We start from the raw sequence: 20,922 nt of genomic DNA on the forward strand, positions 1-20,922 counted from the left end.
CTATCTCTCAGATCTATCTATGTCTTTCTCCAGGGAAGGGTGTTTGCACTTGCTGTTTTCCCTCTGCCTGGAATGTTCTTTCCAGATGTCTGCATGCTTCCCTCTTTCAGGGTGACCTTCTCTAAGGGATTACCCTTTCTTTACTGAACTTTATTTTTCTCAGTGATCACTCCCTGACCTGATATTTATTTGCCGGACTCCATCTACTGGGACGCAAGCTCAATGACGGCAGGCATTTTGTCTTTTTCTGTCCTTAGAGCTTGGACCAAGTCTGGCATATGGTATGTGCCCAGGGCATATTAGGTGAGTAAATGAATGATTGCATAAATGAATGAATTGATCAACGAGTCCTCACAACATCTCTGAGAGGTAGGTTAGGTCATTATTTTGAAGTTGAGGATTCTGAGCTTTGAGCAGTGCACACAGAGCATACCTGATCAACTCTATAGCCCTCATTCCTTCTACTCCATCCACTGCCTCCCTCAGCCTGGAGAGGGCCGCTTGATTAACAAGTTTTCCCAGAGCATGAAATGAGCAGTAGTAGGCCTCAGCTATACACATGTCAACCCAGAGTTCATAAATGACAGGACAAAGGTCTTTCATTCTACTTGGAGGGCTATGCTGCTGCCCTCTTTGGTAGTGAGCTGTACACAGCTTACTCATTTGAAAGCCAATCTGGAATCGTCTTTACATCCCTTGGCCAGTCCTCCATGTCTATTACCTTTGCTATTTTAGAAGAAATCTTGAGCTGGACCTGCACGTCATCAGATTGCAGGCCTTCCTGCAATCCCTGAAGTCTTTCCACTTCCAGGTGAGCACCTAAAACCAACCACAGGAGACACAGGTAGGAGGTCAAAGACTTGATAGATGTGGCAGAGGCTGGTTAGATTGTGTTGAGTCACGAATTCAGCTGCTGGACACTTTCAACAAATACACTCCCTGATGAGACAGTGAGCATAAGAACAGACACATATTGAGTAGTTTCTACCTGCCAGGCACCATGTTAAATACTCGCATACAGTGATCTCATTTGTTACTCAGAAAGGTCATCTGAGGTAGACTCTCCTGCTATTGTCCCCATCTTGCAGATGAGAAAGCTGAGGCAGAGATATGAAGCCACTTGGCTACATGACGGTGAGTAAAAATAGGGAAGTCAGAACTTGTGCCCCGGTCTGTCTGACACTCTGACACTGAAGCCCAGGCTCTTACTACCCTACCATGCTGCTGACTCCGTTGGACTTCCATTCCGTGGTGAGCTGCTGTAGGGGGAATGGGAAGCCAGTGCAATGGGAACGTCAGCACTGAGTAGGTGCTTGTTGATCTCAGTTTATAGAAGTAGACCGAAATAGTAATAATTTCCTGTTTGCTGTTTGAATGAATGGTAGTTGTGGAAACACACACGTGAATGATTCTGTGGAAGGCCACCCAGCCCAGCAAAACTCACACAGACTTTGGAGTCACGCAGATCTGCGGTCCAAACTGCTGGTACATTTTTAACCCCGGATCCCTCATATTAAAACTGACTGAGCAGCATCCATGAGTATCAAGTGGGTATTTAATTTAGTATCACACTCGTTACTGGTGTCTAGTAGGTGTTTAATTAATACTCATGTTCTTTCTCTCTACCATGCTCATTTGATCAATCAAGAAAGAGAGTTAAAGTGAATAACAGATTATGGGATTTCTTCTTAACCAAGAGTGTTTGAAGACCTGAACTTTGCAAGTTTCAGGGAAATAAAGGGGGCTGGAGGAAGAATAGGTAGAACGATTATAGAATTCAAATTCCTTTCTTCCCTTGCACACTTCTTTGATTACTGAAATGGTTCCTCACTTCCTTAGTTCATTTTTTTTCTGGCTTGGTAAGAGCATATATACTTAATGAATTATCCTCCCACGTTCCAAGGGACTTTCATATCTATTCTGTTTCTGCTGGTTTTTTTTCTTTTTGACTGACTATGCCCTCACCCACCCCTTCCCACCAAATCCCAGCTTTTGACTTGTAATATCTCTGCGTCTCCAGCATCAGAACAGTGCTCAGCACCTGGGAAAGCGTTGGGGAAATAGTTCCTGAGTGCCTGCGAGAGTGAAGAGTGAACTAAAGGTGGATGGCACTGAACTGAGACCAGTGCGCCTGGCCTCCCTGGTCTACACACAGCTGAGCACACCCACTGCGGGGCTGTGCTCCACGAAACACCCGCCGATGTAGCTTGGACAGGGGTCCTGATTGCTGGGCTCTGCCCGACACTGGGGTTTTAAATTCCTTACGTTGACTGACACTGCCAGTTATTCACATGCACTCAGAGAGCGGACCAAGGGTCTGAGATGCCAACTGGGAAACCTTCCCCAAATTCTCTCCTAGAGAAAAAGAATGAAGGTATCACTTCCTCCTGGGAGACCATGTGATGGCTACTCTCAAACATTCCACCCACTTTTATGGCTCCTTAAGATGCTTTGGTGTCATTATCTTTATTTCTAAAAAAGAATAATAGAACCACGGAGGAAGAAAGACCCAAGAGGCAAATTCTGTGACATAACTAGGGTATTAGAACTCAGAAATGGCTGAACTGAGGGAGTGAGGGAAAGAGAGAGGGAGAAAGAGAAGGAGGAGCAGAGAAACAGATGTACAAGGAGGAAAACTGGGAAGAAAGCAAGTTTTTTCTCTCCATTTGTCTTTCGCTCACCTTGTATATAGAACAGAGCAATGACCGAGCTGGCTGCGGCCTGGCGGATGGAGGGCAGGGTGTCACAGGAGTGCGGGGCCAGGAGGCCAAGCAGCGAGCTGATTTTAAAGTTCTCTGGTGCCTGCAGGACAAAGGGGCCCCCAAGGTGATGGGGTGTCTGGATAATGCTTCCGGACATTCCCAACACTGGAGAGAGAGAGTAAGTCCCTTAGATTCCTCCCTGCTGGTCCTTAGAATGAAAGGGGATCTTGGACTTACCATCTCAGGGCAGTGGAAAGTAAGCAAGCAGGACACAGACAACCACGTGGCTGGTCCTGTGGGCTTGCCACCCCGGAAAGCACTCCATTGGGGACTGGAGACCATTTGGGGGAGGTTTGGGCTTCAGGGGCCTCGGAGATCCCTGCTGTTAGCAAGCAATGAAACCTACTCATTCCAGGGGGACTCACCTCCACGTCGTTAGTCAGCACTTTGGTGGTGATCTGGAAGGCTCTTTCTCTTTCCCACTCCTTTTGTGAAACAAGCCACATTCGGAGAAGCTGTTGGTCAAAGGATAAGCATCCTTTCCATAGTGTCCTGCTGATCCATGCATTCCCGTTCTCTCTCTCCCCCCCCCTCCTCCCCCCCCCCCCCCCCCCCGCGCCAGCCGCTGCTGCGACAGGTGCTGACCACCCTGCGCACTATTGCTGAGCGGACAGGATAACAGAACCACAGAATGGGCCCTCCACTTGGGGTTGAGTGGGTCGGGCTGGACGTCTCCCTGCAAGGAGGAGGAGGTCCAGGTTGAGAGGTGCACCGGCACACAGATTAGGGGGCCTGGGGATCAGTCTGAGCAGTGGCCCTACTCACATTAAACATTTCCTGGCAGTCTTCGGCTCGCACATTGTCCCACATCATGGTCCGCAGCAGCTTTCCTAGAGCATCCATGGACCGTTCGTAGAGAAACTGAAATCCAAGGGGAGTGGGAGGTGAGGCTGAGGTGAGAGGGCAAGGAGGCCCCACTGGGCTCTTCCTTCCACCCGGGCCTCACCCCACATACAACGATGTGCTCCTTGTCCTTGTCTGCCTCGCCCTCATTTCTGAGACTTTCCAGAGGCGGAAGGGGCAGCAGCCTCCGGATGTTCTCTTCCAGAATGTTCAGATTGTCATTCAGTGAGAGCCGAGGTTTCAGTTTACTGGAGTGAGAGCCATGTGAATACATGTTAAAATGATCATATAATTGAACATATTGGATTACATAAGAACATGATGAAAATCAATTGAACTTGTTTCTTTGTACTCTTAAAAGTGGCTACTAGAAAATTTTAAATGATACATGTGACTGGCATTATATTTCGACTTCACAACACTGTTCTAGAACCTACTCAGTTCTTATTCATGTTCAAGGTTTATGCGTGTGAGCTGTCTTCAGATTTCCCTCCTTTCTGTAAACATGGCAACCTGTGCCTTCCCTTATCTTGCCTCTTCCCACACGTTTGAGACATCCCATAGGTGTGCTTTGTATCAGCTTTCCCGGGAGGCTAAAACCCTTCCAGGGCAAGGCCACATTTTGTTTATTGCTGTCCTTTTTGAACCCAGCTCAGTGCCTGATACAAGGATGACACTTAATCATGTTTATTAAATCAAATTGGCAACTTTTATCATTGGAAGTTCAGAGAACACTTTTTGCATAAAGGTGTTCACCAAAATATTATTTATAGTTCTTAAAAACAGGCCACAATCAAAAATAGCAAGAGGAGGTTGGTGAAGTAATATAAGGCACATCTAAATAATAAGGTATTAGGAGGCCATTAAAAATGACTTCTGTACCCTCCTACAAAGGCGTGTCTGTGGTTCCCTGTCTTTGGACACAGAAGAACTGGAGGCAAAGAAATGTGGACTTGGAGAAATCTGGAGCCAGCTTGCTCCCTGCAGCCTCAAGATCAACCAACCGACATAGAAGAAAAAAAAAACGATTTTTGTTACCTCAACATAATAAAAGCCATATATAAAAAGCCTGCAGGTAACATCATACTCAAGGGTGAAAAACTGAAAACTTTCCCTCTAAGATCAGGAGCGAATAGGATGCTGCTCCTATTTAACATAGTACTAGAAGTCTTAGCCAGGGCCATTAGGCAAATGAATAAATAAATAATAATAAAATAATAAAATAAAATAAAAATAGGGGTAATTTTATTGTTCTTTAAAACTTTCTATGGTTTCCTAGTTTTAACAGTGAACTGGAATTTCTTATACTGCAGGGGGGGAATGCTATTTTAAAAATTTGCTTAACATTATTTTCTTCAGGCTTATTGTTACTAACCAGCTAGAATTGATTAAGGCTTTTCACAATTTTTTAATGGGAAAATTAAAGTTTTTCTACAGGTCAAGATCTAGGAAGAAAAATGTCATTTTGCACAAAATTTCAGTCTTCATATATCAATACATCTGACTCCTCTAAGCAGCCCTTCTCTCCATTAGGCATCTCCATTACTGACCAATCTGTCAGTTTTGCAACTCTGGAGAGAGAAAAGGGCCCTGTTTGAAATAACTCACTGAGGAACTGTGTTCGTTTTGGGGAGGGTGCACTGATCTATAAGTCAGAAGGAGGACATGGGGGAGGAACCATTTTCTCAATGAGAACAGCACAAATTTCTCTACCTGAGGTATCTGATGGCGATTAAGGCTTTCCACCGAACAGGGGTAGCTAAGGAATCCAGGGGCTCGTCCCTGATGAAGTCCTGCCACAAACAAGGAGGTGAAATGTTTCAGAAAAGATCAAGGGAGTTTCCCTTCAGCACGGACTCAGCTGCAACCTCACTGGACCCGTGGGTGCCCTCGGGCAGAAATACAGCCGAGGTCTGCTCCTTGGGACTGGGCAGTTTTACCCACTTTTAGGAAGACAGCCCCGCAACCTTGGTCATGGACTTCTCAGGGCCTTGCCTGAGTCCTTTCTGCTCACTCACCAGCATGTAACCGAGCAGCAACTCTTTGTAGGAAAACTTGAACCCCTGGTCCTCAGCATCTTGGACCGCAATGCCAATCTCCGTGATACTTCTTGTGAAACTCATCTGCAGATCCATGTCCTAAAGCAAAACGATTCAAGGTATAAGCAGGGGTCTTAGGCAGCTCTCTTGGTTCTATAAATGTGTGACCTGGGGTTGAAACGTGCACCCAGAAGGAGAGAGACTCTCCACTCCTTTTGCCGTGTCTACCTCAGGACATGCAGGGAAATGGAAAAACAGGTCAACTTCCACTTCCGCCCCTGACCCCCACCTGACCCATACATGGAAGTTCCTCTAAAGTAATGGCTTTCAAACTTCATTGACCATAAATCACAGTAGGAAACAGTTTACAACTCCACCCAATATTTACACACACAATATCCACACCTATCATCTATCTATCTATCTATCTATCTATCTATCTATCTATCTATCTATCATCTATCATCATCATCTATCTGAAATAAAAGTTTTAGGATAGTTATTACTATATGCAATATATTTCTCATTTATTTAAGTACAAAAATGTTGCTGGTTGTGATTTATTAAATGAATTTCATGATCTACTGGTGGGTCACAACCCACAGTTCTAATGACCCTGCTGTAGTTGGCAGCCCAACTTCCAAACCATTTGTGACCAAATATGGCAACTTGCTCTGTCCTAGATTAGGCTCTGGGATCCTGGCTTCAGAACTGGGTTGGTTAGTTATGTATTGGGATCCTTTCCTCTGGAATCAAATCCAGAGGACACTGCTTACTGCACTTCCAGGGAGCATGATTTGTGTTCAAATATGTAAGTTCAAATATATCACATACCTTGTTCATCACAGACATGCCCAGAACCTGAAAAGTCAAAGGCAAAAGCAGATACTAGAGCAGCAGCGAGAGAGTTCCAGCGCCCCAACAAGAAGCCCCGCCCCCTCAACCTGGTCTTGCCAAAGCGCCCACTTCCACCCCCATTTTTCAAAGCGAGGCCTGGTACACTGGCAGGAACTGTCCCTCGGGTGAGCTGGGACTATGCTACAGAGGTCTCAGGCTTCTCATTTGGAAGAGGCTGTCCTAGACTTGGGCAGGAAAATAGGGGAAGGCACATGGCAGGAAGAGCAGTGAAAACTCCTGAAAGGACAGGTACAGGCGATAGGGCAGCTCACCTGGGAGCCGGATACAGTCAGCTCTGCTCTAATGCTTGCGTTGAAAATGCAAACTGGTTCCCATGCGATGGGTACGTGAGGGAGTAGTTGTAGGTGTTGGGCTTTGTGTTTGCTTCCTCGGTTTATTGGGCTTTGGGCACCCCCCATCCAAATCTGGCATTGTAACGGTCCATCAGATTTCAGATAACCTTTCTTTGCCACCATGCCAGGATATTTCATAACTGTCATAATTGACTTCAGGTGTTTTTCCAAGGAAAAAATTTATTTAAAAATATTTTAAAAAATAGATAGTTGTTTTTTTAAAAAATGTGCCATTGATGGATTTTTTGAATGTTGTGCCCGTCAGCCCACTTTCCTCATCATCTCTGAGGTTTTTCTTAGACTAGTCAGTGTGTATGGTGTGTTATGGCAAAATTGATTGTACCTTGAAAATGTACAGTCATCATTATCTAAAACATCTTTAATTCCTTTCCTTTCATTTTTAACAAAATTTTCCTCATTGATGGACTAAAAACTAATGTAACATAAAAAGGTTTTTTTTTGTTATGTTTTCTGTTCTTGTCATTGTGTATCAAATTTTGGGTCCGTCAGAACCATCTTTTGGGGATCATGTTATACATACAGGTTCAACGATCTATCCCAGAAGACCGTGGTCCACTAGGGATCTCTACTTACAACAGGTTCTCTGTTCTCATGCAAGAGAGAAAGGTCGGTGGCCTTTCAAATACCCCTGAGTTGTGAGAACAATGAAGTGTGAGAATCTTGACCCTATATGCCCTTCCACTGGCATTTGCTTACATCTACATATCATGAGCTCCCCATGGTTCCATGCTTACCACGCTCACGCATGCATAAATGTCAGCCAGGTGGTTTGTGGAGGGCACAGAAGAGGAGATAAAGGAGGATAAGGTACAATCCCTAACATCAAGGTACTAACAATCTAATGGGAAAAGCAGATGGATACATAGTCAATGGAAGCCCCCCAAATCTGGCTGTGAATAAGAATCATTCATAAAACTTTAAAAATACAGATGCCAAACTCTACCCAGACTGACTGAAACCCACCTGCCTGGAAAATGGGTATGGGAAGCTACTTTAAACTTGATCCCTAGGTGACTATTAGGTGGCAACTTGGGACTAGTCAGCAAAAGGACTGAATTGACAATATGCAGAAAGCACTTTATGAAAGATACAAAAAAATGCTTTGGAGGCAGAAATAATAGGATGAATTCTAACTCAGTTCGGTGGCTCTGCATTAGAAGTAGAACACTCTTGGCATGTTTGAAGAGCACCAGGGACGGTTGGGTGGCTGGGATGAATGTGGAGGGGAGAAGAGTACAACATGAGGTGGATGGGTAGTTGATGGGTGACATATTTTATTCACTTAAAGGTACACCTATGGCATTTATTTGTGAGCACCGTTTTGTGTGGTCTACAAATATTACCATATAAAAGTTTAAACAACTATTATTAGTAATACTTCAGAGGCTATTAAATGGAACTAATAAGCCAGCTGCCCTGAAGTAGAATGGGAGTAATTATTTGAAGTTCAAAAATAGGTGAGACCACTATGGGTTTAACTGATCTGGGAGGCATCACGGGAGTGGTATGACATGAATGTCCCAAGATCATAGGAAAGAGGTAATTTACCTGGCCCTGTTTCACAATAAACTTTTCTGTTCCCACACATTCTCATCTTCCAAACATATCAGACCCTACCTTGGTTTGGCCTGTTCCTTTGAGCACGAAGATTCCCAGGGACTGAGCCCCCCCAAAGTTTGGGAACCCCAGCCTGGAAATTAAGTCAGCCTGTCAGGGTCGTTACCTGACAGCATTGGCCATAGAGAAACAGGACTTGGGATACGATGTCTTGATCAAGCCTGGTGAGGAGCTGACCCTTGGGAGCATGAAGGGCCACGGCCCCATAGACCACCATGACATCAGTCTTGCTCAGGCTCCTTTTTCCACAAAAAAGACCCTGAAGACAAGGAGAAATATGAAAAATCTGACTGAAGGAGTTTCCTTTCTCTCATGTCTTTTCCTAATCCTACAGAGGACTAGAGAGGCTAAGAAACGAGCCTGGGATGATTAAAATCTGACTAAAATGGGTACTCTTGTTTGTCCAAATTTAAACACCCTGGATTGTGCTGTGGATATATCAGGCTTTACTAGAGTTACCTGTGAGAGGCTTGCGTTAATGTTTACTTATTAAATTTATCTCTGTCAGGGGAAGCAGGGCATTCACAATGGAAACTGTCTATGAGGCCTGAATAGCTGGTAGGGACAAACCTAGGCACACACAGAGCTCCTTGGGGCCTTCTGGGTCAGCATTAGTGACAGAAAATAGAGTAGTGTTGTTATCTATCTGGTCATTCTACAGGGCCTGCTGTCCCACAGTCCTGACCTGGGCTAAAGACTTGGGGATAGGAGCAAGTATAATATGACCAAACGCTGTGGAGAAGACTGTGTGTGTTCTTTTTACCTTACATCGATTCATGAAACGCTTTTCCCGATCTTGGAATGTTTTCAGAACTTTTAAGACAATATCCAAGTGGTTCTCGGCACAGTATCCTAAAATAGATGTTATTCCCTAAAATCAGAAAAGATATCTTTGGAGTTTAGCCATTCACTTATTCAATAAATATTTATTGAGCATCAATTATATATCTGGCACTTTTCTAGGTCCTGGACATGTAAAAGGATACAGACAAAACTTCTTGTCCTTGTGGATTTCACAACCAAGTGAAGTGAACTAGATAAACACAAATTCAGTTAATGTAACTATATAGTATTTTGATGGCAATACGTGCTACAGAGAAAAGAGAAACAGAAAAGGGGATATGTTCATTGACTTTAGAGAGGAAAAGCGAGAGAGAGAGAGAGAGAGAGAGAGAGAGAGAGAGAGAGAGAGAGAGAGAAGAGAGAGAGAGAGAGAGAGAGAGAGAGAGAGAGAGAGAGAGAGAGAAACATCAATCAGTTGCCTCTCATATTCACCCCAACTGGGGACTTATCCCAGACCCTTAGCATGTGCCCTGACCTGGTGGTATGTGGACATTTAATATGGGAGAAAGAAACCTAAACACCATGGAATTTCTGAGAGGAGAGTATATAACACAACCAAATAATTATTTTATACTAGGTGGTCTTATTAACCTGGGGATTTTTTTTAAAAAAATACACATACATCCTCTTGTTCTTCCACATTCATATATGCTCTCCAGCCTAGGCTAGGGTAGGGAATAGGTCAAAGTGCTTTGCAAAAGCTCTCCTGATATTCTTTCTAGGTTGAAAACCATTGGTATATAACATTAATTTCAGCTTGTAAACTCAATGGTTTTGATGTTTATGATCATACTCAAGTTATAAAGCCAATGTCAAAATATAGCGAAGCTACTCTTGTTAAGTAAAAATGATTAAAATTCATTTTTTAAGATTTTTACAAACCTGGTTAAATAATGAAACACTGATATTTAAACAGGGTAGTGCCATTTTCCTGAAAAATTCTTTTGGGCTACTTTGACTGTATTCCTGGATAATTCTGGATAAGTAAGACATTATCATAAGACTGCCAGATGGAATTAACTGTCATTGTCATAAGAGGAAATTGAGAGAAAGGGCTCCCACCTGTCGTTGATCCCCAAGTTGGTTGGGAGCAATCAGAAATTCCTTAATCTGTGAGCTTACAAAGTTTGTATCTTGGCAGGATGCTAAGGTGGTTCCCAAGGCCTTCCAAAGGAATTTCTGCAAAAGAAAGGACAAGCAAAAGAATGTTAAGCAAGACTCGGATGACTTAATATACTTTATCCCAGGGGACCCTCATAACACCACAGCCCTCAGAGGTGGCTGTCAACTCTGTTTCATCGGCCAGTGTATTGAGACTCCAGGCAGGGTAAGTAATTTGCCTACAGCTGCATAAGTAGCAAGTAGCAGAAAGTGGGTTCATACAACGAGGAGGGTTAGGTAAAGGCCAGTTGGAGACAGAGGAATGAAAGAACATGCCTTTGAGCATTCTTTTAGCTCCAAGTTTTTAAGACTGTAGTAGATTCTTTTCTGACAGCCAGCCTCACACAACTGGCCCAGTGGAAACTAAGAGGCAAGCTACGTGCTAAGGTGCTAAGTGCTAGGGCGGGGCTGCAATCGGCCTTCCAGTAGTCATTGTCTCCCTTCTCTAGAACAGAACCTCTGGATTTCAGTCAGGAGCATGTCTATCTTGAAGACAGTATGCTCCACATTGTTCTCAGACAGCTGTGGCCCTGTAACATGTGGTCAAATCGAGGTGAAGAGAAGGTAGCATTTCTCTAACAAGTCCTCCCTCTTTTTATTTTATTCTTTCCCCCTCTGTACTTCTCTATTTATTTTATTTTTAAAAATTCTTTATTGTTTAAAGTATTACATATGAATCCTTCCCCCGCCCCCCATTGACCTCTCCCTGCTCGTTCCCACCCCCCAGCACACACTGACTGTATTCATGGGTTATGCTTATATACATGTATAGCATGTATACAAGTCCTTTGGTAGATCTCTCACATACATCCCCCGCCCTGCTCCCCCCCCGCCCCTGCCCACCACCTTCCCTCTGGGGTTGGATAGGCTGTTCAATGCTTCTATGTCTCTGGATCTATTTTAGTTCATTAATTTATGTTGTTCATTATATTCCACATCCCTCTTTTTTTTTTTAAAAAAAAATGTTGATTACAGAGAGGAAGGGAGAGGGAAAGATAGAAACATCAATGGTGAGAGAGAATCATTGGTTGGCTGCCTCCTGCATGCCCTCTACTGAGGATTAAGCCTGCAACCCGGGCATGTGCCCTGACTGGGAATCAAACCATGACCCCCTGGTTCATAGGTCGATGCTCAACCACTGAACCACACAGGCTGGGCTCCTCCCGCTCTGTGGGTGCAGTACAGATGAATTGGAGCCTGGGCAGCCATTTCACCTTATAAGGTAGAGCTAAGGCCCCTTAACTGGACACCAACCTTCTCAATGGAGCTGTTGTTGTAACTGCTCATTTGCTGACTGAAATCCAGACTCAGCTGAATGGTCCAGGCTATGTCGCTGATCTCCCATAAAGACTCTTTGAGCAACTGTGGTAGGAAGTGGAAGTCAGAGATAGATGTGACTGTTTAGTGTGCTTTCTTGATACTTAGTACCTTATTTTCCAAAAGTATAAATATATATTAAACGGGGTTATTCCATTTCCCATATAAAAATGAGTTACTTTGGGACTTTGTATCTTGCTTTATTTTAAAAGCCATATTCTCTTATGTTCTGAGTTTCCATTAGGAACAAATCACACAGAACGTGGTAGTCACTGTCGGTAAGTGTTTTTTCCTTTCTTTTTCTCCGTAAGTAAAAATCGCTTAAAGACTTAAAAGAAAGCAATCTATTCTGAAACTTAATTGAAGTTAACATTTTTCAAGGTGTGAATAGATTTATAAAAACTCCACAATGTTAGTTTGCTTTATTATATACTAAAAAAAAAAAAAAAAAAAAAAAAAAAAGGACATTTTTGGAGCAAAGAAATGAATGTCTTTACGAACTAATTACATATACAGGCACTTTTTTCTAACTTCAACTCTAGTAACTAAACATTCCTAGCTTCACCAATTGTTCTGAGCCAAGGCCATGACCAGCCATCTGAACCCATGTTTTTCTTCATTGAACAATGCACACAAAGGTGTCTTTGTCTTTTTGGAGGACAGCATCCATTGCATTTTCTGAAAACCATTATTCTCTACTTTAAGCTTAGAGAAGGACACAATGTCAAAGCCAGTGAAAAACTCTGTATGCATTTTCTTAATAGGAACTCATTCACTGAGTGTGTCCTTTGAAAGGGAAAATGAAACAGCCTTGGAAATTTGAGGGGAGAAGGCCCGTGCAAACAGTTTTGGAAGAAGGCTAGACGCATACTCAAGACTGCAAGAGGGAAAGAAACTGTCCCCAGGCGTCTCTCTAGAGAGAAAACCTTCCTTCCTGGTAAGAACAGTTACTGTAAAATGGTAGCAGGAGAACATAAGGTAGGAATTTTGATGGGGTGGGGGAGATAAAAGAAACAGGAGTAAGGAGAAGAGGTGGATGCTAGAATTAAGGACCAGGAGAGTGGACAGTGGCTCTCACATCTCATATTGGGTAAGAATCACTGTGGGAGTCTTTAAAAGGCATCAATTCTCAAGTACCTTTTGGAAGGGGTGGTGATGGGAGGTGGAGGTGCTTGGGAGAAGTCACTGAAAATTGACATTTTAGAAAATATATTTTTATTGATTTCAGAGAGGAAGGGAGAGGGAGAGAGAGATAGAAACATCAATGATGAGAGAGGATCATTGATTGGCTGCCTCCTGCATGCCCCACACTAGGGATCAAGCCTGCAACCCAGGCATGTGCCCTTGACCGGGAATCGAACCTGGGACCTTTCAGTCCGCAGGCCAACACTCTATTCACTGAGCCAAGCCAGCTAGGGCTGAACATTGACATTTTAAAAGGAGCCGTATGTCAGTTACCAAGTAGTCACGGCATGTAAAGTCCAGCATAGGGCATTTGGTCAATAATATTGTAATAACTATGGATGATGTCAGGTGGGTACTGGAAATATCCGGAGAGGCACTCTGTAAAGTGTATGATTGTCTAACCATGGTGCTGTTCACCTGGAAGAACACACACAAAAACAATACTGAAAGTAAACTGTAATTGAAAAAATATTGCAAAAAAATAAAAAATAAAGGAAACTGTATGTAATTGCTCTGTAGGCACTTTGTAAACTGAAATCCTGCTCGATTCAAAGCTCCCTGCTCATGGTCGCCTTGACCTTCTGCAGGCTCCTGACACCAAAACCCTCCCTGGAAAGCCAATGCACAACTCTTGGCTGAAATTGACAATTTGCGGAATTTGGCATCAGTTGGAGCACGAAAGAAGAGGGTTTTTTTCTGAAAAAGGGGCACCATGTGGCCCGTTGGGTGTTAGAAATCAGGAAAAAGACAGTGAGAAGCAGATAGAGAGGAAAGTGGAATTGTATGTAGAAGTGGAAATTATGCTAGTCTCAGTTTCTTTCTTATTTTTTTAAAAAAATATATTTTTATTGATTTCAGGGAGAGGAAGGGAGAAGGAGAGAGAGACAGAAACATCCATGATGAGGAACATTGATTGGCTGCCTCCTGCACACCCCCTACTGGGGACCAAGCCTGCAGCCTGGACATGTGACCTAACTGGGAAACGAACCATGATCACATGGATCAATGCTCAACCACTGAACCACGCCTGCTGGGATCGGTTTCTTTATATGATGGTAAAAGAATGCAATTGCAAGAGGGAGAGAGAGAGAGAGGGAGAAACAACCCTGAAAACTGGAGAAGATTTAAGAAAGACCCAGAGAAAAATATTTTAAGTACAATATTCAAAACTGTCTTAAACTCTTAATCAAATTGAAGACTAAAGATTGTTGCTCAGATTATGGTGATTTAAAGACAGTAATTCTTAAGTGATTACTTCTAACATCCTAGTCCTTTTCCTAAGAAAAGGAAATGATTACTGCCCTGTGGAATCCAGTTCTTTTTGGTCAAGATGGGTAACTTCAGCTGATTTTTTCACCCCATCGTCCACAATTAATCTAGCCGCCACACTTACCTGAAGCAGCATGGCTTCCCATAGCGCGATGCTAGCATTCTTTCCTAAAAAGAGAAAGGATGCAATAACTGCCCCAGAAATGGAGACTCAGTTTCTCCCTTGCAAGGTCCCCAGTGGATGCTGCAGTTCCATGTCAAGCTTTGTCTTTACACAGGGGGATTATTTCAGATGAAATTTAACATACTGCCAACTTTCAAGTGCTAGTCAGGTGGGCAGAGGGTCTTCAATCCATGACGAAATCTAGGCTTTTTGCCAATTTCAACAGTAACTACTGAAATGACCAGATTTCAATATTTCAACATGGAGGAATAATAACTTTTTAGAACAATACCAAAACAGAGTTTCTCTAAGACCAGAGGAAGACCGGGGCAGACGTAAAAGTTCCTGGGAAGGATGTTGCCCACTTGGTCAGCAACAAGTGCTCCTAGCACAAGTGTTTTGTAGAGAAATAGAACATGAGCAATCAAGGAAAAAATACTGGTGTCTCCTTGTATATCAAGTTCATTGCTTTTACTGCCTAAAATGAACAACCATGGCTTTAGACAGAGAAGTGGTGCCTCATTTCTCTGTGTTTTTTGCCTCCTCAGATCAAGACCGGGTCCCCCGCCCTGTACCTTCCAGAGGCTGCAGGAGCTCAGGGAGGCGTGCTTTCCACAGGTTTATCAATTTGGGGTGAATTATCTCGGGCAGTAGCTTCAGAAGTCCTATTGCACCAACCCCACTTAATTTCCCTAGACTGGCGAGCATAGATATCACCTGTGAGATAGAAGAGAAAATGCTGGTCAACTCAGGGGTATTTGAAAGGCCATTGACCTTTTCCTTTTTACGATTGTCCTGGATTCCCTTGATTCCTGCATTAGCCAATCTTTTGATAAATCATACCAGTCTGTTCTCACCGATTCTAGAGCAGAAGTCAGTGAAAGGTACCGATACTGTAGACATACTTGTTAGTGTAATAAGGGCATGTGGAATGAGTGCTTGAGTAAATGACACATATGCAATCTAAGTAATAGATGTGGAAGTTGTTCCAATGGCACTTATGGATCGGATTCACTCTATGATTATTTTAAAATCAAAAAGTTTAACAAGCATTTCAGAGTGAGAAGATAATGTAGCCAATTATAGTTTCACGAGTGCCTTTAGTACAGCAGAACATTTATTATGCCTTTAGTGTTTCTTTTGGTTGGGAGTCTATATAATGTTTATTAGCATTTGCTTGGACCTGAGTCGCCGATATTGGCTTCCACTTATGCCACGTTGGTTTTTCCAAACTCACTCACCAGAAGTCTGGCCAGGAGCTGTTGTGATGAAGGAAGTCTCACTAGAAAGAGAAAGCAAGGTTCATTATTGCTGCAGGGGCTAGCAAATTCCAGATTGGGGCTGGGTACATCATCAAAGCCCTATAGTCTTTCTGGAAATGAGTCTCAGATAAGAGAAATGTTTTACCTTTTAAAAAATATGTTTTTATTGATTTTTAGAGAGAGAGGAAAATTTTGAGAGAGACAGAGAGGAAGATTTTGAGAGAGGGAGAGAGAGAGAGAAAGAGAAATATTAATGTGAGAGAGAAACATTGCTTGGCTGCTTCCTGCACGCCCACCACTGGGGATCCAGCCTGCAACCCCAGGCATGTGCCCTGACTGGGAATGGAACCGGCAACCTTTTGGTGCCTGGGACGATGCTCAACCAACCAACTGAGCCACACCGGCCGGGGCTCGCTTTGTTTTTGAATGTACAAACCAACTCCTGTAGAAATGACAAGGGCTGTTGACTCCGAGGCATTCTTCTTCTTTCTCTCCTCTGCCATAATCAGGCTTCGGATGATGTTGAACAGGGAGTCCAGGGTCCCTGTGTATTCAGCAGGTATCACAAAAGTCAGGATGCGTGGCCATAGCACCTGTGGGAAACAGGCCAAGATGCAGGGTGGCTTATTCTTTTCCATAAATTTCTCCTTGGTTTAGAAAAATTTCCCCCCTCTTATTATTTTGCTGTACAGGACAAGTCAAGATGAAATCATTGAACAAGACCTCTGCACAGCACATTCACCTTCAGCTGCTGGTTGCCGTGAGTGTTGGTCGGCGTCTCTCCGTGGGGTTGTCGCTGGAATTGGGGCCGGTCGGTGGATTCTTCAATGTGAGGAAGTGTTGTGGGCGCCGCATCCCTGGGCTCCCCACTCAAGTGCTCCCTCTGGGAATAGCCTCTGACCCGCTTAAACTGGTCTTTGATGGACTCCTGGGTGCACCAGGTATTTTCTGGCCATGAAATCCTGACTTTTTGTGATCATTTAGCTCATGGAAAATACAGATTCCAAGGCGCCTGCCCTGAAGTTCAGATTCTATCAGGCCTGAGAATGTGTGCTTTGACTAGCTCCCCAGATGAATGTTTAGCGGCCACTACATTGGACCACCATTCACTACATAACAGCTTATCTAGGCATGTTAGGGGAAGAAGAGAAATGATATATTAAGGTGCTGATAAACGGCCATTTGCTATCCAGATAGAAGACATTATTTTATGAATGAATTCGATACCTGTCTTTGCGGAACTACTGTGTGCTGTGCACTGGGCTCACAATCACCTTGCTCTAGTCCAGCGGTTCTCAACCTGTGGGTCGCGACCCCTTTGGCAGTTAACAACCCTTTCACAGGGGTCGCCTAAGACCATCCTGCATATCAGATATTTACATTAAAATTCATAACAGTAGCAACATACAGTTATGAAGTAGCAACAAAAATAATTTTATGGTTGGGTCACAACATGAGGAACTGTATTTAAAGGGCCAGAAGGTTGAGAACCATTGCTCTAGTCCAGTGATGGTGAACCTTTTGAGCTCAGCGTGTCAGCATTTTGAAAAACCCTAACTTAACTCTGGTGCCGTGTCACATATAGAAATTTTTTGATCTTTGCAACCATAGTAAAACAAAGATTTATATTTTTGATATTTATTTTATATATTTAAATGCCATTTTACAAAGAAAAATCAACCAAAAAAATGAGTTCGCGTGTCATCTCTGACACATGTGTCATAGGTTCGCCATCACTGCCAGAGCTTCAGGAAGCTGATGACACATGGGGGCACATCCGCATCTTCACTTTGAAATGGGCAGAGCTTTAGAAAGGCGATCGAAGTAACTGTTGGTGGCGACAAAGACCCCTTACCTGAGGCATCCCAATGACCAGTGGGTCCAGCCTTTTTAAGACCTCGAGGCTTGTTGCTCGGACAGATTTCTCTCCTGCTTCATCCTCATGGGAGGTAGCTTTCGCTGGTTTCTCCTTCAAGAAACATGAAACGAGCGATGTGTTCAGAATCCCTGCCGTGGGCCCCTCTGACTGCAAGGGTTGAGTGCTCAGACTCGGGTGGAGGACGCAGCCACTCAACCCAAGGGGCTCATGGAGCCTGGCCGGCTCGGTCTTCAGCATCTAATCCCTGTTTTAAAATGCTTCCTGGAGGAATGGGTTGGGAAAAACACCCCTGACTGAAGCAGAAAAGCAAAAATTGTGAGGACCCATGAGCTGCAGATATTCCTCCTCCTCCTCCTCCTCCTCCTCCTCCTCCTCCTCCCCGCCCCCCCCCCCCTCTCTCTCTCCTTTGCAATTTTCTCTGGGACAAAAATTTTCAAATACAACGCTTTCTAGTGGACTTCAGTTTTAGTTGTGACGAACTTGCTAAGATTTCTGAGATCTTTTTTACAGCAGCAAGTACTCCATTGTGCCCAGGGGAGGGAGGCTGGGGGAAGGTCAATGGGGGGAAAAAAAGGAGACATAGGTACTACTATTTGTAATACTTTAAACAATAAAAAAATTAAAAAAAAAGATCTCTGAGATCTTACACATGTGCTTTCCCCGCTGTTCATGCAGAGGAAGGCAGCTCCAGGGCAGCAAGTATAGTTGTGTCTGATGTTCTCTAAACAACTCCTTTGCTCTGCCTCTCTCCACACCACCCCGGGCCCTGGAGGCCAGGTTGCCCCCTCCTTAGGGAACACTGTGATTTAATTACTTGTTTCAGATAAGTCAGAAGTGATGTCAGTGAAAGGGAACTGATAACCCTAGAGGCTGAGAAACGTATTACTAGAAGCGACGAGAGTGAAACATAGCTTCTAAATCAGGTACTGAGTCAAACCCCAGGCATTTCTTCCAAAACCCAGTTGAGTCAACCGAACTTGTTACAAGGCGGCGCTCAAAACCGCAGCCTCTCCCTACCAGATTCCTGGTGGAGATTACAAACTGGGAGAAGACATATTCGATGAGTGGCCAGCCTTCCTGCGCTTCGATGTAGCATTTCTCACACATGCTTTGGATGAGGAGGAGGGTGGAATTTCTTACCTAGAGTCAGAAAAACGCATTTGCAACACTTTACTATGTTGGGCAGAATGGAAAGTTAGCTTCTCTTATTCTTTAACCTTCATGGATCATTTAGTGGAAACCTTTTTTATTTTTTTTAAAAAGGGGGTATAAAGTGAGCAATGTTACTATAATTTAACCAAAATCTGTTCTTCCTAGCTCCCAAGACATATCCTTTATTTTGATATATTATAGAATATTGGTAACTTTGGGCTAAAACACTGCCTCGCTTTTAAAATCCTCAATAAAAGATAGCACATTAAAGTCAAGTTCCACAATCCCTCATCCAATTGAAAATTCAAAAAACTCAGAAAAGTGAGATGTTATTTTTTTAATTTGATGCCAGCTCATTAGCAGCAAAACCTAAACTGAACTGTTTTATTTTATTTTATTTTTTTTAATATATTTTATTGATTTTTTACAGAGAGGAAGGGAGAGAGATAGAGAGTTAGAAACATCAATGAGAGAGAAACATCGATCAGCTGCCTCCTGCACATCTCCTACTGGGGATGTGCCTGCAACCCAGGTACATGCCCTTGACCGGAATCGAACCTGGGACCTTTCAGTCCGCAGGCCGATGCTCTATCCACTGAGCCAAACCGGTTTTGGCTTTTTTTTTTTTTTTTAAATACATTTTATTGATTTTTTACAGAGAGGAAGGGGGTTTTAAAGCTATTTGTAGTCTTTACTTTACGTACTGTGGCTGTCTACACATTTTCCTGCAGAAATATTAATGGGTTTGACTATATGGGCTATTGTCATGGTAATGTTTTTCTAAAATCTGAAAATTCTGAATCCTGAAATATGTCTGGCATCAGAGACGGGAATGGGGGATTATGAACCCATGTTACAAGTTTTCAGTAATTTGGTTCCCTTAGTTTATTGGATCGCTTTCCTGGAGGATGGAGAGCCCAGATCTAATTCCTTAGTGAACGGGTCTTTTAATGGAGGTTGGGAGGAAAAGAACGATTTGGAACAGGGAGGCAGAGCTACGTGGTGGCAATTAGCAAAAAGGTCACCCACTGGTCTCCCCAAGTGAAGAAAAAGGAGGTTCATCTTCTTTCTGTTTTTGCCTGAGGAGCTAGCCTTCCTTAAAGTTTCTGTGTTCTTTTATTCTACCCCAAAATCTAGTAATTCTTTAATTGGCCTGGCCAATTACTAGGTCAGGTTTTTCCATAGAACCACTCCATTTTTGCATAACTTTTATTTTGAACACAGTCACAGTCAATCAAAGATTCTTAGGGGCATTTTCTTCATTGGTTTCTATGTAGGGCTCTAATCCAAATCAAATATGATTTTCATACAAAAATTACAATTGATAATTTTTAAACATTTGTGTCAGCATAGGTTCTACATCTTTCCTAACATGAACCGCTTGGATGAAATAATCTGGAAATATTGAGCAACCTATTTAGTGCAAGACTTGCTCTAGGTACTCCCTGCTTTGAAAACAGGATGTCTGTGCACAGAACAATGCTCAGGGGTTATTATTTTTTGGAGGAAGATACATTATAACTATTTTTAGAACTATATCTTAATTTGGTTTATCTTTTGGTGGAAAAATAGAGTTCTTTAAAAAATAGAATTGATCAAAGTTCTTTATAAAGAAATCTCATAAGTAAAACCTTAAACAGTCAAAACTGTTTTGTTTACTCCTAAAACTACCACCAACCGAATAAAAGTCCCCATTAATTCTCTTACTTTTATACTGAGGTCACCCATGACAACTTTGACTATTCTTTCGATTGAAGTGATGTGACTCCTCAAGTTGGGCTCTGAAAGACAGAGGTGGCATTGAGGGCATGATTTAGTAGGAGTATAGTATGTTCTAGGATTGATGAAAACCCACTGTGGTACGTATTTGTAAAGTCTCTTGTCCTTAGCATGTTATGTTATTCAGTTCCCTCCTATCTCTTCTTCTCACTCTTTAAAGATGTTGATTGCTTTCTTTGCTCCCTATTATATTTGGTTTCATCTTGTTTAAAATTAAGTTAGAGTCCAAAGTGAATTCAATCCATCAGGCCCAATGGATCAGCTTTAAATTTTGTGAAACTATTTCATATTTCTTGTTTGGCTTTTCAATAAATCCCAATGATAACTGAATTTTAAAAACTACTATTATGTAGTGCAGAGGTAATTATCATATTTTATAA

General features: G+C 42.9%; 1 protein-coding gene across 1 annotated transcript in view; it reads right to left on the reverse strand.

Moving 5' to 3' along the window:
- The window catches only part of MROH2B (maestro heat like repeat family member 2B), a gene marked incomplete at both ends in the record, with an annotated part of 50,969 nt that overhangs the window by 14,532 nt on the left and 15,515 nt on the right, over window positions 1–20,922 (reverse strand). Inside the window, 19 exons of the mRNA XM_081089672.1 lie at window positions 722–819; window positions 2,682–2,802; window positions 3,128–3,217; window positions 3,528–3,623; window positions 3,718–3,853; window positions 5,319–5,398; window positions 5,624–5,743; window positions 6,479–6,505; window positions 8,639–8,791; window positions 9,296–9,403; window positions 10,438–10,554; window positions 11,791–11,898; window positions 14,432–14,475; window positions 15,046–15,187; window positions 15,712–15,752; window positions 16,169–16,325; window positions 17,588–17,701; window positions 18,629–18,751; window positions 20,471–20,544. Of these exons, the coding sequence (XP_080945798.1) occupies window positions 722–819; window positions 2,682–2,802; window positions 3,128–3,217; window positions 3,528–3,623; window positions 3,718–3,853; window positions 5,319–5,398; window positions 5,624–5,743; window positions 6,479–6,505; window positions 8,639–8,791; window positions 9,296–9,403; window positions 10,438–10,554; window positions 11,791–11,898; window positions 14,432–14,475; window positions 15,046–15,187; window positions 15,712–15,752; window positions 16,169–16,325; window positions 17,588–17,701; window positions 18,629–18,751; window positions 20,471–20,544 (1,949 nt within the window). The remainder of the gene's footprint in view (window positions 1–721; window positions 820–2,681; window positions 2,803–3,127; window positions 3,218–3,527; window positions 3,624–3,717; window positions 3,854–5,318; window positions 5,399–5,623; window positions 5,744–6,478; window positions 6,506–8,638; window positions 8,792–9,295; window positions 9,404–10,437; window positions 10,555–11,790; window positions 11,899–14,431; window positions 14,476–15,045; window positions 15,188–15,711; window positions 15,753–16,168; window positions 16,326–17,587; window positions 17,702–18,628; window positions 18,752–20,470; window positions 20,545–20,922) is intronic.

The sequence above is a fragment of the Myotis nattereri genome, assembly GCF_964212035.1.
Source record: "Myotis nattereri genome assembly, chromosome: 4".
Lineage (NCBI taxonomy): Eukaryota > Metazoa > Chordata > Mammalia > Chiroptera > Vespertilionidae > Myotis > Myotis nattereri.